This window comes from Ixodes scapularis, unplaced genomic scaffold (genome assembly GCF_016920785.2).
Source record: "Ixodes scapularis isolate PalLabHiFi unplaced genomic scaffold, ASM1692078v2 PGA_scaffold11__112_contigs__length_91849675, whole genome shotgun sequence".
In the NCBI taxonomy this organism is placed as follows: Eukaryota; Metazoa; Arthropoda; class Arachnida; order Ixodida; family Ixodidae; genus Ixodes; species Ixodes scapularis.
Genome location: NW_024609837.1, coordinates 10,592,455 through 10,611,955, shown reverse-complemented (window position 1 = coordinate 10,611,955; position 19,501 = coordinate 10,592,455). Strand labels below are relative to the sequence as shown.

Sequence of the window (19,501 nt, the reverse complement as noted above, 5' to 3'; positions counted from 1 at the left end):
TTGAAACGAAAACATAACTTCATTCGATGGATGAATGAACGCTTGCGCTGAGTTCTTTGAATCGGTTGGTAGCCTGCGCCACCTAGCCGAAACTTTTGCTATTTTTTTTTTTTTATGAGGAAGGAACCTAGCAGCTGCAGCGGGAGTAGCAAATAATTTATTTGGCTGTTCACTGTCGGCTGTGTCAGTTAGAAGACCAGCCGTCGTAAGTGTCGTCGGCTCTTAGCTAGAATTCTACAAAAGCTGGCGTGATCTCAAGGTATGTAATGAGCCAACACGAAGGAGCCAGTGTCATCTCTACAAGAGTTCATCTCTTCACAATATCTATTTCTCCTTTTCTGTCTGCAATGAGTCATCGTGTATTGTTACAAAAGATGCGGACTGTTCCAGAGACCTATAGCACCATGGTATGCTTGCTAAATATGAGATTTTTGTGCGGAACGGCTACAAACAGCTTCGTTGCTATTGTTTACTCTGACCCACTGCCATTTTCTCCAAAGCACATTTGAGCTTCTGCCGCTAGGTAGGAGGATAGCACACGCACGTGGAAAATTATTCTTAAAAAAAGGTCACAAAAAAACAAACACACACACACACACAAAAAAATGCAAAAGGACAAGGACAAGTGGTAGAACAAGACAGAACAACCGCTCGTCCTGTCTTGTTTTGTACCACTTGCCTTTTGCGCTTTTTTTTTATTCTCGTGATGTGTAGCCCACTAGTCCAAAAGTTAATTTAATTATACGGAAAAGGTCAATTGAAAAATTGTACCACGAGGATCTGCACAATGAAAGCTCACATCTGATGGCCAAGGACTTGAAACACGTCTACAACGTTTACGTGCAATCGAACAAGGGAGATAAATAACTATGATTTCTTTGCTCATTACGAATGCTCGAACTGCTCATTGAGCTGGAACAAATGCAGTGCACGTTCACAGTCACGCACGGTTAGGGCAGTAATGTGACCGATTATTGTCGGTGAATTAATAAATTCGTCGTCTAAGTATTACGTTGACTAATTTGAATGCGTTAATATCGTATAAATGTCCTACTTAGTTAAGTGACGGAAGCTTTAGCCTGGACATTGACGCTTACCGAGCTAAGTTATGGTCGGACACGCTCATTTGACTTGACGGCCTAGATGATTTTGTTTTCCTTGTGAAAAACACCCGTCATGTGGCGCTTGCCTAAAGCCGCGAGCGCGCCGCTTATACGTCATACAAAATACGGTCTGCAGACGTGTTGGAAGCATACATTTGCAGAAGGGAAGTTCGTCTGCTTCTTTTGCAGGGTTTGTGGTGACGTCAGAACTCCGATCTCTGACCGGTTCTGAAAAAAAAATACAGTAGGTAGACATCGAGGCAGCTCGCCTTGAGGACTACCTGCTATCCTTCAGTCAGAGCCAATCAGAGCTGGCCGTCGTTTTGACGTCATCACAACTCCTCGGCAAGAAGCAGACGACTTGCTCACCGCATATGTATGAAGCGAACATGGTTCGAAGATGGTTGAGGCATGTCCGCACATGGTTTTGTCATCATGTCCGCGGGGAGATACCGTGCCATTGGTATTCGATGTGCGAGAACTGTGAGTGTGGCTTTACAGTGTTCAATCGACTGCGTGCGTCGCTTGCAACCTTGCCTATCCGCCAGAATGGGTATCATCCTCATACACTCTAAGAAATGCCTGCGCGTCTACTTACTCGCAAAACACTCGAAAAGCCAATCTCTGCGATCTACGAAATCAACTCAGCGAATGATCAGGCGGAACATCCGCTTAGGCCTAAAAATGAAGTCTGCGCTGTGGAATTAGAATAGACCATTTGCAGTCCTCCCAAGCGCCCCGGCGCGCGCGCGAGGAATCTTGGGATCGGTGTTCTGTCGGCCCCCGTCGTCTGGCTGCTCTCCGTTGGAATCGCATCACCTCGCTCTAGACATACTTTTCATCTTCGTTGTTTATACTTAATAATCCTCTTTTTTATCTACTCCAGTGTATTTTTCTTGTTCATAAGTGTATCTATTTCGTTCAGCGCTTTGTATTTCTTCTGTATATTACGTGTTTTTGTGCATATTCCATCGTTTTCGACGCGGCCGTCGACGGACACCACGCCGCTTCGTTCGCCGCTCCCGGGGTGAGTACTGACTGTTGCCGTTACGCTCTATCCCGCTCCTAGGCCGTTCATTTAACTCGTGTGCGGTCGCGAGAGAGCAGTTTCGAACATCACTACAAATGTCACCGCTGTAAGCAGAGAAATAAAGTAGTCATCACGAAGCGAAGGCCGACATGCCTTCGCTTCGTGATGCGCTCGCCCTGTGAAATGTGAGCGTGGGATATCGAGTACTGCTTGCGTGCTCAACATTCGGGACGGTGCTTTGTCGTTGCGATCTTTTTGCCCTTCGGACGCTTGCGAAGCTGTACCAGCGGTCGGCGTGCCTCGGCAGCGCTCGTCAACAACCGTCCGCGCGGCGTCACTTTTCTCGCGTTCGCTGACCGTCCGCGAGCGCCGGTGATTCATCGTCGCGGCTGGTATGCGTATGTAGTACATCGCATAGCTTCACAATCGCTCTTAACAGCGGTTGTGAGTTGAGCGGGCCCTTAGCAAGCGAGTTATGTCAGCAACTGCAACTTTGAAACTGATGGTCACTTCACTTATTTATTTCACTATTCGAGATGTCAGCTGAATGTAGTATCTTCTTAGGTCACCCTCAGAAGCCACATGACGGGCGGTACAACCTGCTGTGTACCGGGCTGTGCCCACACCACTCTCACTGCCAAGCATGTGTCCTGGAATCGCTTTCCGAAGAACAGCCATCTACGCAACATTTGGGTACAGCGAATCAACAGGAAAGGTATTTACCATATTTTTTTACTTGTTATCTACACTTTCCTGACAATGATCAGGAAGGTACAGTGTGTGTACTGTCCGACGTGGCCCAAGTCATTTTACCCATATGTACAACATACCTGCGAAACACATTTTTTTTAAAAATAAAAATAGCATTCATTATTTTTGACCTATAAGTGCAACATACGACTGAAACAAAAAAGACAATCTCAAAGAATCCCAGATGTTGCATGTGCCCTTTTCACTCTCTTGGCCACTTCCACCTGCACCGACATACCAATATTTGATTGCATCGCAGGAATGTCGCTTCATCTCACTACCCTACAGCTAAAGCAAAGATACTCTCACAGTGCTTCTATCATTTTCAGCGTGCATCCACTCCAGGTTTGTTAGGCATAAACTATGTGCTTGTTCTTAGTGCCCGCTGCACAATGGTACTGGAAGTGTTTAGAAGGCGGTGGGGTGACGATGGGGGAGGAGGAGAACTGAATTCTACCCCCTTGCCCGGATAGTTTACTGACGCCCCTGTTCAGACGCCACGGCTGCTGCATCCATTCTTACCACTGAGATTGAGTTGCACTTGCTCCAAAGTTGAATGGGTGAATCTTAATATGGTGCTAACTGCTTCTTTTGCATGCAGGTACCACTGGACGGTTCTCTCTGTGGACGCCAACCTCTGACAGCAGAATATGCGGCGCTCATTTTAACGAAACTGGGAGAAAGAAGTACGAGGACAAAGCTCCCCGGTTTTTTCCAACCAGGACATTTCCGAAGTGTATGTTATTTGCCTATTTTTGTTTCTTTCTGCAATAGTTGTTTTTCCCTGCTTATATTCTTGCTTGTGATCACTGTATACATGGGTCGTTTCTCACGTGAGCTACGTCACTGCTGGTGGCGTCTGGTGATTTGTGGACAGCGGTGCTACCCAGTGAGCATGGCGAAATACGTGACCTACGGAAGCAATCATCGCTCTCATAGAAAAAGACGGAGCTTCAAGCAATCGTAATGTCAGATTTTGTAGAGCTGCAGACATAATAACAATGTTTTGTCTGAATACATGAGATCTCTCAACGGCTAGACGACGCAAATGGACTGCAATCGAAAAGAGGTTTTGCGACGTGCGGTTAAGTAGCATCAAGGATATCACTGAAACTGAAAAAGTATAACATTCTCGTCCGTCATTAAATTTGCAGTGGGAATAGGTGGCATATAAACCTACTGACTGCCTTTTTCAAGGATTTGGCTTGGCTTAGCTAGCTTGCTGCTCAAGGCACCAGGGGATGTCGCTCTGCTGCCTTCATCTCTGATGGCCCCAAATGACAGCTTTTAATCCAGCTCTCTCGTTGTGGAAAGTAGTGAAGGCTCTGCATGTTTCCTGTCGTACGTTGAAGTGCCAGCTCATCTCGACTCTAAATAACAGCAGTGTGTTTGAACGGTACCAGACGATGCTTCTTTATATTTCCGACTGCTCTATCTGACACAGTCGGTCACAATGCAAGAGGACTTCAGCGAGCTGGAAAACACTCTCTTAGCACATAGAAAAACATAGGAGAAAATGTACCAACATGAATTCTAGAAATATTTTGAGCGAAAACTGACGTCAGGTGCAAGGACTCTATAATTACTGTCCACCGTGTTTGCTTGACTAGGCAGCTTCCTAGTGACCATTCAAGCAGATAGAGTTGGACATGCCTTGTCAGGAGTTTGCGGTCGTAATATGCTTGAGCCAACTGCTTTGTAAGAAGTTGCAGCTGTGCATATCGTTCGTGTCACAAATGGAAACACATATGAATGCGGAAATATAATTATGTTTAATAAAGGGCCCTTTAGGCAAGTATGGACAGCCTAAGATGGCACCGAATATAGTCGATTTCACAGTAACATGGCAGGTGGCAGACTCTATAACCCCTGTGAACTGATTGAAGTGTTGAAGTCAAATGTATGTGACAGCTCTTTACTAGAGAAGTGTACTCTGATTGGCTCGCTTGGGACAAACCTTTTGTTGTGTGCCAAACTATGTTGAATAAGGATATAAACTTTGTTCCCTTCTTTTATACGCCGGTGGCTGTTGAATGCACTTCGTCTCAGAAAGAACTGCAACAATCGCTATTTGGCTACAACATTCCAGACCAGCTACCAAAGGGTAGAAACAGTGACCGCTATTGATCCAGCTGAGCTCTTGGTTGTTTGACATGTTATGTGCTCCGTACAGTGTAAGCTGTGCCCTGTGCTAGACAGAATTCCAGCCGGTATGTAATGCTTATAAAATAATTGCGTGAACAATTGCCTTATCCTTGCCTGCAGATGTTGCGGCCTGCCCAAAGGTCCCAAACATGATCTGCGCAAGGAAGCGCCATGCGCTGCAGCCGCTGCCGGCCTACTTTCTGTCGGACCTTGACCTGGCACAGACCGTGACCCTGCCTGCTAGCCAGGAGCCAGCACAACCCGGCAGCCCCTTGGCCTCCGCTGGTGCCCCTGACACTGATGATGTAATAGCTAGCGGTAAGCTCCTAACATTGAGCATCAGTGTTGCTCGTCTGTTTATTTGGCATCCCTGTCAACTGTGCAGCAGTCCCGATAGGTGCATGGAACACTTACATGCAGTACGTCGAACTTTACAAACTGTACTAACTCAGTCACCGCTGGCTATAGCACGCAAGTTGTGGCCGTTCCATACTCGCAGCACCATATGGCACGGTGCACTCTAAGATACCGCACATGCAAGGTACCCGCGGAGTTGTTCTTTCAGATTGCGGTCACACCCTCACTTCATTGTCTGCCAGGTACAAAGGAGATGCTGCCACAGCCCTGCTTGCATGTTATTTGCCTCAAGATCCAGATTGAAAAGTGGGGACACATGCTTTTGTTTATCCATTGTTTCCTACAAGACAAGCGGCGATTCTCTGGCGTCCACAAAAAAACCATCCCCACTTTTGTTATGGAGCACGGGCAAGGCTATGCATGCTCTTAGAATTCGCAGTTGACTCCAATGCATGCGCACGAACGCTGCACCGGAGCCTCTCAGGGCTTCGAGTTAGCGTCCGCAGCATTCTCCGTGCTCCAAGTAAGTGTAGAACAAAGCTTAGTTCCGCATTTCCCCGCAGCACCCCTGACGATCGGATCTCAAGGCGAATAGCCAGCATTCCCATTATAGCTCCTTCGTGTGGAACAGAGCAGCATTAAAGAGGTCATAAACCGACTCAGTTACTTCTGCTAAATGCTGCTGTCGCACAATAAAGCTTGAGAACAAGCAATATTCTGCTCTTCCTCACAGCCAGGTAAAATAATCACATGATTACTGTTAGGGGTTAGCTGCTACTGTTGGCGCAGTGATTAGACACAAGCCCAAGCCCCAATAGTTACCATGGCATTGATTGTAACCAAATAGTCAGGTGCTCACTCAGTGCTTGGGTCCAGTTCATAAGCCGTCTGTATTCAAGTGTCGTCACCCTGGTGTGAACCCTAGGCTTTCTCAACATTGTGATTTCTGACTGTAAATTAGCCTTCTATTCCTCAGAATATAACCTTGGCAGGGGAGCCTCTGGTTTGTGGTATATAGATTATTATATAGATTATATTTGTGCTACAGACGTCAGTATGCTTGTATGAGGTGCAGAACATCCAAATGCATATCGTTTCTTGGCCCCTTTAACATGTGATGCTTTTTTTGTATGGCACATGATATGCTATTTGGCAGAGCCAAGGCAATTACAAGGAGAAAGCCTAGTTTTTTGTTTTGATATTTGACTGCAAAAATGATGTGATATTTATTTTGCTATCTCCCCATCTGGCAGACCACCAGTACAGCATCACAGGATGTATCGATCAAGCCCTGCGTGATCGCATCAGGCAGCTAGAGGAGCTCGCTTCTGCAAACGAGAAACTGCGCAAGGACAACGACCGTCTACAGAAAGAAAATGAAGCTCTGCGGAAGAAAGTAGCCCATCTTGAGGAGATGTATGACAAAGCAGAGGAGGTCATCGATGCTACAATCCCCTTTCAGAACTTCACGCTCACAGCCGTGCAACAGGACCCAAAGAAACTGGCCTTCTACACGGGATTCGACTCCCTGGAGAGATTTCTCGCCTTTTACAAGTTTGTTCAGGCAGGTTATGAAGCTCACAAGGAAAGTCAAGGTCCGCAGAGAAGGTCACCTTATCTATCCATGGATGATCAGCTGCTGCTCGTGTTGTCCCGCCTGAGGGTGGGACTTTTGGAGCAGGACCTTGCATACCGGTTTCGTATCCACATCAGCACAGTCAGCCGGGTGTGGACATTCTGGATTGGTTACCTAGCGGACTACCTTGCTCAACTCAACTACTGGCCGTCGCGACAGGTTGTGAACAAGCACATGCCGGAGTGCTTCATCGAGGCGTATCCATCGACGAGAGTCATTCTGGATTGCACGGAAATCTTCATCGAGACACCTAGCGACTTCAGGGTGCAGAGTGATACCTACTCAAGCTACAAGTGCCACAACACTGCCAAGGGACTGCTGGGCATCACCCCCAATGGGTTCGTGTCGTTCGTGAGCGACCTTGCCCCTGGCCGCGTCTCTGACAAAGCCCTGACCGCATGTTCCGGGCTATGCAACCTTCTTGAGCCCGGAGACTCTGTCATGGCGGACAGAGGCTTTTTGATCACTGAAGAGGTCGAAGCTGCAGGGGCTAACCTGAACATTCCACCTTTCCTTGGGGGAAGGCTACAGCTCTCCCTGGAGGACGAAGCGAAAACTAGGGCGATTGCGAAGGTCCGGATCCACGTGGAACGAGTGATTGGACAAATGAAGTGTTTTCGAATCTTGAGGGGTACTTTCCCAAACAGTATGAGCAAGAGCCTGGACTCTATCTGGAAGGTCTGTGCTTTGCTGTGCAATTTCACGAGAGAGCCACTGCTCAGTCGAAGCTAGAGCTGCAGTCTTGTGGCTTCGTAGATGGTCGTGGAGAAAAAAGAGGCCATATCTCTCTATCTAGCTCACTTCAGCTCCGGCAACTTTTTGTGCCCACACGCCCTCATGACCCATGACGACCATTAGCACCGACTACGGCCCTCGGGACTTTCCTCTACCCAACGAAATGGACTCACAACCCACCGAGGCCACGCTGGCTTCTCCCGCTGTCTGAAGCTTACCGCTCAATGCACCACCCACAGCCGGTGCAACCACTCCTGCCGTCACGTCGCTTCTTGATGCACCACTTGTTGCCGCGTGAATTCAACCTGCGGTCTTTACTCAGAATCCATTCTCCATCCTCGGCGACGATGATCCCGAAAGCAAGTTGTCGCCCCTCAACAACAGTTGCCACATCCGCACTGCCGCCAATGAAACGAAGCGTGCTCGTGGCATTTTTTTCTTCGGCGCCGCTGCGACTAAGCTTACCACCTCACCCCGGTGCATCCAACGTGACTCGAACCCTGACTCGTTCCCCCTGGAGGACGGATGGCATCCTGTCTCTCGCCGACGTAAGGCGGCCCCGCCCGCGGCGCCTCCAGCAGCATCGTTCTGCAGTGAGTTCTCCCACACTGTCATTCTACGGCCGGCCAAACCATGCCGCATCATGGACGGGGTCTTTCTTGCCATTGACTCTGCAGTTGCTGCACAGATAGACCTCAGGTCTCCTACACCATTGCAGCCCCCTACCAAGTGAGGTACCTCGACTGCAGTAATCAACTTGCAGTTGATGCTGCTTTGTCTCAAGTGTGCGATGCATTCCTCAATGTAACATACATCCCGATCGGCACTCTGCAGGTCTCCGTGCAAGGCTACGAGGCCATTCGCCGTGGCCAGGTTCGCGGATTCATAAAAAAAGTCTGGCGACCTGGATTCTGCGTCCTAAAAAACCTTCATTGCCGGAAATCTGCTATCCTCCAGGCCGGTCCTCTCACAAACTCTGGGTCGGCACTCATTACATTCGACGGCACCAGCCTCGCGTTGCCCAGTGCCCCAACAGCACCCAAGCCAACGGCACAACACAGCGTCGTCAGTTGCCTTCATCAACATCCAAAGAGAAGCCGGCGTCACCACCAGTGACGCCTGAAACTAGCTCCTGCTCAGCAAGCTGTGCTGTTATCTGCGCCCAAAGCCCTCATCGCAGCACCGAGGTCTGCGAAGCAGAAGACTGACTCCCGCCCGGTGCTCGCCACAAAACTCCTAACGCCGGCACACAACATCACCGCCGACCTCACACAAGTCCCAACATCAGAACCGCCTCGGACCACCTTCGCAGAATCAGCGAGAGCTGTCAACAGCACTAGTGAGACGCCTGCCCTACTTCCGTCAGGGTCAGACTTTACTGGCTTGCAACAACAAATCACCCTTTTCACAAAACAAATGCTGGCAGCCACGCAGCGAATTCCGACGATGCAAAACTCGCTGTTTACTCTCGTGGATACCTGCACCCGTGCAGTAATCGGGCGCCTCGCGATGCAGGGCATCATTCCGTTCGGCGGCCCCCCACTATCACCACGCAAACATGGTTAGCGCCCCCAGGATTGTTCAGTGGAACTGTTGCTCGCTTAAACAGAAGAAGGCAGACTTCATCGAAAAATTTTATCTTCACTCGTCATCCGACATGGCCGCTGCGTTTGCTCTACAAGAAATCAACGGCCCCCTCCCTTCTTTGCCACAGTACGATGGACTTGCTCCGAACATTGAGACTAGTGCCCCCTTGCCTTGGATTCGTTCCGCCCTGTACGTTCATCGATCAGTGTGCTTCACTCTTCTCGACACCTCACAGAGGTGCTCTGCAATGACCAGCGTTACGGGTTGCCGCCAATTCCTCAACGGCCCGTTTTTCTCTTCTCTGTCTATGTGGCTCCAGACACATCGCTAAACCGCTGGACAAGGCAGCCGCTAAACATCCCTTTTTTTAAGCACTTCGCCCGTCTTTATCCAAAAGACGACGTTCCCGTTTGCGGTGATCTTAATGCCAAACACACGCATGGGGCTACGACATTGACCTTCCCCACGGCACGCGGCTTCTTGCAGACCTCACAGGGCTGAAACTTTCGTTCCTCAACATCCCAGACACCCCCACACGTATCAAACAATCCTCCCAACAGCAGGACACCTGCCCCGACTTTACCTGTGCTCGTTACCCTCGACGCTGGAGATGGCATGTCGCCGGCGACCGCCTCGGCGGTGATCACCTCCCCATTATTTTACGCTACGACTTCCTATCCGCAACCCTATCTCACTGTCGCGCCTGCTGCGACACATTCTTCACTAAGTGGGACAACTTCCGAGCAGCTCTTTCTTCTGTCATGGAACTTGCTGGCTTTTCCGACATTATACAAGCTATCCAGTCCGCCCACAAGTCTGCCACAAAGCGGCTAACCGTACCGGACGATGCCGCTTTGACGAGCATTTACTTACTGGACCGCCGCATTCACCTGTTGGCCTGTTACCGCCGTTCTCGCAGACCACGACGACTCCTCAAACCTTCACATAAACTCCAAAAGACTATCTCGTGCTACACTTCGGAACTCGCTTCCAACTGCTGGACTTCCCTGTGCAGATCCATCTCCGGCAATAGCCATCTTTCGAAAGTTTGAAGGCTCCTCCGTTCTCTCCTCGGGGACCACAAACCTAGGCAATTTGCTGCCACTGTTGCCCTTCGCAAAGGTGTCTCTCCCGAGGAGCTAGCTGAACGGGCCTCGGACGTCTTTTTTCCGCAACCAGCGCAACATGACTCTGGATGCTACACTTGTGTTCACCCTGTCACCAAGCTCTTGGGATGGATTGCCCGTTCACCCTCCACTCGCAGTGCACCTGGCCCCCAACAACGTCACAGTCGGGCAACTTCAGAACCTCCCTACGGCACTCAAGGAAACCATACTCGCCGAGATCAACCAGGTGACTCCAGACTACTGAAGCCCCAGGAGTCCCTGATCGCTGCCACTTGTCTCATTCGCCCTGGAAGCTCCCGAGAAGATTAAAAGCTTTTCCTCTTTTTATGCCCAAACAGCAGGGCAGATATGGTGGCCACTTCTTTGGTCGTTAAATAAATGTTTCAAAGCAAAGGTAGATGGTCATGATGAAAGAAATCAAGGACGTTAGGATTCCTGTCAGAAGTACTCAACGCAATAAAATGTTGTCCAAACTTGCCAGGTTTTAATTTTAGATTGGTTGCACACTACACGACAGAGTAGCGAGCATTTGATTATTCTTAATTTTTAACTAGGACTGATTAAATTAATTTCAATACTTTTGGATGTTTTATTTTAATACACACATATCCTCTAAAAAGGGCGGAAATGTAGTGGTTAATAAAGAAAAATAGACGTAATGGTGGGGCCACAGTCGACTCCTAGCAGAACTGTTTGGTGGGGCAACAGGCAGACTGAGATTAAAGCCCCTCTATCCTGGGAAAAGTGGCGCCATTCATTGTTGTGGAAATTCTCGAGACACGTACCGTGTGCCACTTCTGGGAAGGACATGGCGTCTGAAATCTAGCTCAGTGCTGCGCTGTGTCGCCATGATCTTCCCAAGGGCTGCATGTTGCACGTGCCTCGTGCATCGACGCACTTTGCGCTACTTTTAAAACATGAAGGGGCTTTAACTGAGATGCCATTGCGTGTGCCACAGGCAAAAATTCAAGATGTTGAAAACAAGCTGTTGCATTGTAAATTGTGCGAATTACTAAAATTCTCCGTCAATATGCCCCAGCAAATGAAGATTAGAGGGTTTACAGATTAAACCAAAGGAAGATGTCTGTCACCCCAGAGGAAGAACATGTGGGGACCTTGACGTGCAACCAAAATTTCACCATCAATAGCGCTGAAATCAGTAACGACACTACCGTAAACCAATTTTGCTCCCAGGTGGGCCGCCGGAAGCGGCGTTGGTAGCCACAGCACATGGTCGTTGTTGGAACTTTCGCGCATAATGCAGAAGAGGATCATGCCCTCTTTAGGTGTCACACGCTCCCATACCATCTTTAGTGTTTGTGTGTATGGCGCGTGCTTTGGACGGTTTCACAACTGACGACCACGCGCATGCTAGGCTGTGAAGATTACACGCTGGGGCGTGGGTTTGTAAACAATGGAAAAGTGTATGAAATTTAGCATGCACAGTGCACAAACTCTATTTTCAGTACACAAATATTGCGACTACTATATCGGACAGAGGTACGCGCTACAGTTTGCAACAAATTCTTGTGCCGACATGAGCAGTCTGAGGCATTCCAACTACTTGTCATGACAGCCACTTTCAGTTCACAAAAGTTGGTTTATTATATGTTCTCCAAGTCTTTGGCATTAAAAATGAGGTTGATTCCTTTGTGACACTGCCGTGCCGGGCTGTGGCCGGCGGTGAAACTGCACAGCCCACCAGCGACGGCAAGCAACCAACTGAGCGTCCAGAGCTAGGAACCAAAAGGCACCTTTATCACACGAGGCAATGGCTTTTTACACAAGACGTGGGCACAGTGTTTGCAACCCGATTACCGAAAGTGTCCAAACTTGGCACTAGCACCGCCCGCAAAATCCCCCCTTTAGAATGTTCAAGGAGAGTATCGGACACCTTGGCTGTGAAAAAAAACAAAGTTTTACAGATTGAGTCTCTTGGGAGCGACCACTTGTCTTCCAGAATGGGTTGAGTAGTGTCGGCCCGTACCATCACCACGAACACGTGGTGGTGATGCTGGACGAGGCACATCACGATGACGCGAGTAGACAGGTCCACCTGAGGCCGAACCGTCGACGGAAGCTAGGGGTGACGCCGGCCTCGGAGAGACACAACAGCACCTGCCGCAGGCGTTGGTCATGTTCCTTTTTCGTTCTGCCGAAGACTAGGATGTCGTCGACCATGTTGACCAATCCGTCTAGGACTTCCAAGATCCACGCCACCTGTCGCTGGAAAAACTCAGGGGCCGACGTGATGCCAAATGGGAGTCGGCAAAAGCAATAACGCCCATACGGCGTAATGAACATCGTAAGCTCTTGAGAGTCCTTGGAAAGCTTGACCTGATGGAAGCTTGAGGTAACTTTGAGCTTCGAGAAGACTGCCGCATCGCCCAGAAGTCCCAGGACTTGATCGACGGTGGGGAGCACATGACGTTCTCTCGGGACAACTTGATTTAATTTTGTAAAGTCGATACAGACACGGTAACCTCCCGACGACTTTGGAACCATGAACAGTCCAGCGTCCCGAGGTGTGGGGTTGGTGACACGCCGAATGGCTCCGTCTTGCTCCAGTTTGGCCAGTTCTGTTTGCACCACCTCGCGCAGGGGTATCGGTATGCGGCATGGAACACTAAGTGAAAACGGAACCGCATCCGGGCGTAGCCGAATCTTGTACTCCTCCTTGAGCGTGCCGAGACCTCTGAAAAGTCCCTGCGGTGCCGGCACTTTCATGTCGTCCAAGAACTTTACCACACCCAGAGCCTGGATGGCTGGGAACCCGAGCAGGGGCATAGAGAGGGACTTGATCACGTACAGACGCTGATGACCGGTCTTGCCTCGCCACAGGAGGGTAGCCATGAAGTACCCAATGACTTTTAGCGACTGGTCTCCTGGTGCTGTCAGCAGGTCGTCGACCTTGTCCAGATGATGAGGTAAGTTCGGGAAGGCTTCCGAAACAGCAGACGCCTCCGCGCCGGAATCTACCTTGAATATCGCCGTGTAGTTGTCGACATTGACCTCAACGTACTTGGCCTTGGCCTTCTCAGTCTCGAGGATTGCGTGGAGCGGTAAGGAACGCCACCTTGCTCTGCTTTCGTTTCCGAGCGCAACAGACGTCCGCGAAGTGGCCCTTCTTCTTGCAATAATTGCACAGAGACTGCCGAGCAGGACAGTCTGAGCGTGTGTGGGGGGCCCGACTGCAGTAGCTGCAGGAACCTGGGTCGTTATCGCCAAGTGAAGACACTGCTGATGCGTCGTCTGACCGTTTTGTTGTCTTGCGTTGGTGCGTCGGACCATGACAAGACTTGGTGGCGTCAACGTTGACGGTGACCTGGACACTCTCGACTCCCGCGAGCAGTTTTTTTCTTTTTCGGCGTCTTCGATCTGCCTCACCTGCGTCCACGCGTCCTTGAGGCTGAGCTTGGCTTTCCAGCAGAGCTGGCCGGACAGGCGTTCGTCGCAAAGACCAACAACGAACCGGTCGCGAACCAGGCGTTCTTCGACTTTGGGGGACGGGTAGTTGCACCACTTGACAAGCTTGCAGAGCTCGGCGTAGTAACTGTCGACGCTCTCTCCCGGCTGCTGAACCCGCTCGTGGAACCTCGAGGACTCTTACACCTCGTTGACGGGGTACAGGAAGTGTTCCGAGAAGCGCTTGACCACCGTGTTGTAGTTGTTCAGGGAGGCGGCGTTCAAGCCGAACATGTCGAGAAGGACCCGAGCCTCGGGGCCCATGCAGTAGAGAAGTGTCCGCACCTGAATGTCCGGTGGTGCTTGGCGAAGTACGGAGGCATAAGCGTACTCCTCGAGTTGCGTAAACCGGGTAGGCCAAGAACCGGTGTTGTCGAAGTCGAAACCAGCAGGCTGACGTACGGAGCCGCCCACCCACGCGGGCAGTGTTTGCAACCCGATTACCAAAAGTGTCCAAACTTGGCACTAGAACCGCCCACAACAGACACTACAATTTTATGATCAACACTCAGTCTTTCCGATATTTAAAAAAAAAGTCTGTCAGGCGTGGCACCATAACGTTCACCCAGAGTGCCTCATCAAAGGGCACCCGTGTGACCCAGCAGTCTTTCGCCCAGTCAACAACAAGGTCACACCACTCCAGTCCTGTGAGCGCAAGTTGTCCTGTCACCTGGTAGTAGTGCTTGTGCTTTTTGTCGACACTCTTGTCCGCATGGATAAACTCCACAAACCCTCTGCTCATCACCTCCTCGAAGGTCGTCAGGTTCGCATCTATCGCCCGTGACACGGTCTTCACTTCGACTAGTCCGTACTCCTGTATATCTTCGTCCCAGACCAGCCCGTCTGGTGATGCCCCCAGCATGGGAAGGCCAGGGTTGATGCAAAGGCCAACACTGAAGACTTGGACCTTTTGCTTGGCCTTGTAGCGCTTCAGAGCAGCCGCCTCATTCTGAAGTCCCGCCCTCATGTGACGTGTCGTGCCATGTCCGCCCGAGAAAATCGTCCTGAGAAACTTTTCGTTCACGGGTGCTTGTCGTTTGACGATGTCTCCGAACTGTGATGCCGTGATCCTTTTCTCACGTTCCGTGTGCCACAGCATACTTCTGCTTTGGCCACGTGTCTGTTCCTCCAGGTGCTGAGCTTGTGTAAGAGTCAGGGTGCATGGATCGCTTGGTGGCATCTGGTGATTCCAGCACTCTTTTATGGGCAAGCTGATCCGTGCTGCAGAGGCCCCATCATCCGTGTTCGAGTGCTCCTGAACCTTCCTTGGCAAGGGTGTGAAGGCAGCTTCTTCCATCACGTCCGCAAACATTGGGAATATTCCCTTCTCAATGAAATCTGTATGCAGCCTCTTGACGGTTGCCTGCGCCACGTCCACATGCACTTCCGTGGTTTTTCTCGCACTCTTCGCCTTGTTGCTAGAGTCGTGCTTGACGAATTCTAGTTCGTTGAACGACACCGTACTTGCACCTCTCTTTGAAGATGGGCCCCACTGCCTTGCTCCCTCAGTGCAGGCCAGAGCATCCGGGATGTAGGACCTTCCCTCCCTTATCAGGTCTAGCATGTGCCAAAGCAGTGCTGCCACATGCTTGCACACACCGCCTTGTCCAGCCTTGCAGGAACAGGAAGCCTTGCTGACCTGCCCATCTTGGCAGAGCACAGCATGCACTGCGTATCGCTTCGTAAGGGTCATGGAAGCCTCCACGTTAGCCTTGACAATTGTCTCTGATGCACTTGTGGTGTGGAGGAAGATGTTCTGCACTTTGTGGGCCTTGAACATTTTGTAGCCAGAACTTGTGTGCTTCTGTGCTCCAGCTGCTTGGCCATGCCCTTGGATGTGGCTTTCCGAGAATGCGGAAGGAAAGTCCTTCAGCTGCTTGGTCCAAGGTCCTGCTGGAAGTGGTAGCTCTTGCGGCTCTGGTACATCCCGTGTCGCCATAGCCTTCCCTGAAAAAAAGGCAGCTCAGTCAGCGTTTTAAAAGGAGGACGGAAATTTGACCAACACAGTTTTTTAATGGGTTTGGTGTTGTTTTGACAGAATTAACCTAAACTTGCGAAGTAAGAGTTCATCTAGGGTAACAACCCCTCAAAAAAAGCCTGCTGTAAACTTTGTGCTAAAAAAAGAGCGTTTGCTATTAGGCAAACATGCCAGCTTTTGTAATCTACAACTTCTTGTGCACTTTCGAACATTACACAGTCGAAGGAGCATTCTGAAAGCAAGCCACGCACTGGCATTGGGGACAAGCATCTCCAGTGTCACTGAGCTGCTTGTTGCTGCTGCCCTGTCAGTGTCCATGATATAGTGCAGCTCTGAATACGAAGAACGCGTTTTGACCATAATCCGTTTCGTGCCAGCAGCATAAAGCTGCTGGCACGACCGTGAAGTGTTGTACAGGAGTGGCAAAGACACTCCAGCTTTCAATGCGTCAGTGTTCGTCCAAAAGAAGCAGTTCGCAGAGCCACTAAAAAGTGTCTAGCATTTCATATGCACGCGCTTGCGTGAAAACGGGATGATCAATAAAGATATGCACTCGCGGGACGCTGTGTTAGCGCGGTTCGCAGGGGCAATCTTGCCTCACCACAGTGAGCGCGCTAGCTGAACTGTAATTTCGATAAACAATGGAATCTCCCCCATACTATGCATAAAACGCAGTCAGAACCCCTTCTCCCGCCGCGACGAAGAACCGAACGCGAAGGATGTGATGCTGCGCGGACGGTTGTTGACGAGCGCTGCCGAGGCACGCCGACCGCTGGTACAGCTTCGCAAGCGTCCGAAGGGCAAAAAGATCGCAACGACAAAGCACCGTCCCGAATGTTGAGCACGCAAGCAGTACTCGATATCCCACGCTCACATTTCACAGGGCGAGCGCATCACGAAGCGAAGGCATGTCGGCCTTCGCTTCGTGATGACTACTTTATTTCTCTGCTTACAGCGGTGACATTTGTAGTGATGTTCGAAACTGCTCTCTCGCGACCGCACACGAGTTAAATGAACGGCCTAGGAGCGGGATAGAGCGTAACGGCAACAGTCAGTACTCACCCCGGGAGCGGCGAACGAAGCGGCGTGGTGTCCGTCGACGGCCGCGTCGAAAACGATGGAATATGCACAAAAACACGTAATATACAGAAGAAATACAAAGCGCTGAACGAAATAGATACACTTATGAACAAGAAAAATACACTGGAGTAGATAAAAAAGAGGATTATTAAGTATAAACAACGAAGATGAAAAGTATGTCTAGGGCGAGGTGATGCGATTCCAACGGAGAGCAGCCAGACGACGGGGGCCGACAGAACACCGATCCCAAGATTCCTCGCGCGCGCGCCGGGGCGCTTGGGAGAGACTGCAAATGGTCTATTACGCAATGCGAAGCGTCATGCTTGCATTGCGTACAGCCACAGCGCAGAGTTAATTTTTTGGTCTAAACGGATGTTGTGTCTGATCATTAGCTGAGCTGATTTCGTAGATCTCAGAGATTGGCTCTTCGAGTGTTTTGCGGGTAAGTAGACGTGCAGGCATATCTTAGAGTGTGAGTGAGAGAAATGACGTGGCTTACCGTACGGCTTCTTCAACTGTGGCTACGAGAGTGCGAACGTAATCGTTGATAACCCGGCCTTTACGGCCGCTGGCGTCTGTGAAGTCCTGAAAGGCGTCGTCGAAGAAAATATTTGCTGAAAAAAACGAAAAGTATATTCAGATTTGTCTATTCAACGAATCACCCAGACGGTATCAGGTCTTTACCTGACATATTTTACCACAGCGAGATAGGAACACGAACCGAAGTTCACGAAGAGCGCTTCAACACTAGACTGCGAGATCTTTTTTGGGACCGGAGCAGCTCGGCAATGGGGGCTTGTCCGGCCATGAGTAAGGACCACACGCGGCGCTGCGGTCGATATACCGAGAGTGGCCCGCCAAGTCTGGCAGAGAGTGTTGGATGGGTGGATGAATGCTAACGGCTGTACTCTTTATAAAGGGCGGTAGCTCGCGTCACCTAGCGTCAAAAGCAAATGTATCATTTTTCTTCCCCGCCAATTTCCTTCCCCTTCATCTTTTTGTAACTATATCAATAGGCGGTGTTAGATTGTGCCGGGTGTCAAACATTTAGAACGCTGCCGTTGCTGTTCAGTGTTCTGACAGTGCAGTCAGAACGTCGTCGTATCTCTTGTTTTGAGTGCCTTCAGTTTTGTATGAATGTGCGTTCCCTAAGGATATATTTCGAATGTGTTGTGTTGTGCTGGTTCCGACGAAGGTAAATGCATGTCGGCGAAACGGCGGCAGACCTGGTGCTGTGTGCTTGGCTGCCCCGAATGGGCTACACGCACGTGGATGAGAAGACAGCGTCTGTTTTCGGCGTTCTGAAAGACACAACCGCAAAACACGCCTGGGAAAAAAAGATCGGATCCTTTGGACAAGTGTCTTAAAGAAACGAGCGCTGTCTCCACGCATGCACATATCTCACCGGTAAAGCGACAGTGAGACAGCTGTCGACATCTACATTTCGAGCCCTATGCCAGTCGCCGTACCCACGTTTTCCCGGTGTTCTAGTACACTGTAATAGCTGTACATGTTTCCAATGAAAACATCCCGGGCCCATGTCTGTGCATAGGATCCCATCCTCGTCGCCAATTGTGATGATCCGCGCCAAGCAGATTGCGCGTTTTTATTGCCTTCCCAGTGGGGCCCTCGTGCTGTTCCTTCCTGCAGCTCATCAGACTACACACAAACCGTCTCGGGCACTACCAGCAACGGATATCCGTCAACACAAAAATTTGCACGCACTTCATCCTCGCTTTAAATTAGTTCTTGACTCGCAAGGAGTAGCTCTATCTGGTTCTATCCTTGATTAGTCTTGTTATCTCCCTTCGTACCATGTTGACGGGTAGCTGAAGCAACGAAGAGCGTGGCGAACGATCGTGCATCTTATTATCTCTCCGCAGCCAATGAGATTGCAGCGTCAGCCGATAAGAACACAGAGGTACCAATCACGAAGCAAGAAGCGTGAAACTAATAAGTCACACCCTGGTTTCCTCAAGCTTTCAGCGACTCTAACGCCTTATTCACACTGGCGGGCGAACCGCATTCGCGAGGCGGTTGCGAGTGCGGCTACTTAAATATTCAGCGGAAATTCACGCTCATTTGATCATCAAAGCGAGCTATAATCATCTTTTCGGTTGCGAATCGAATGCCGGTGTGAATACAGCGTGACTGCTGTGGGACTGCCGTCCGTCGGTATCTGAATGGTCAATGTCCCGAGGCCGGATTTTGGGTTTTCAAATATGGCGGACGCTCTTTTGCCTGTCTCTTCCATCTTGGATTGGATTGGATCGTGGTGGCCATTCTCATTGTATCGGGTGGATGAAGTTCATGATTTGCTCTGCAGTCAAAAGTATTTTGGTGGTAACTATGGCAACTACGTCACTACTTCTTAATCTGACCCCACCAGACCTGATCTTCTCTTGGTGCGTTCTGAAATGTTTTCAGTTCTTAGCGCCGCATCAGCCGAGTCCACGCTGGCTTCCGCCTCCGTCCAAACGCTAAGAGTCTCCGAGAACAAGTCCGTTG

General features: G+C 50.1%; 1 protein-coding gene across 4 annotated transcripts in view; it reads right to left on the bottom strand.

Annotated features, from left to right (window-relative positions):
* The window catches only part of LOC8026235 (chitin synthase chs-2), a 73,987-nt gene that overhangs the window by 18,573 nt on the left and 35,913 nt on the right, over positions 1-19,501 (bottom strand). For all 4 annotated transcript variants that reach the window (XM_040222999.3, XM_040222998.1, XM_029991521.2 and 1 more), the window contains exon 12: positions 17,493-17,607. In XM_040222999.3, coding sequence (XP_040078933.1) covers positions 17,493-17,607 — 115 coding nt within the window. The remainder of the gene's footprint in view (positions 1-17,492; positions 17,608-19,501) is intronic.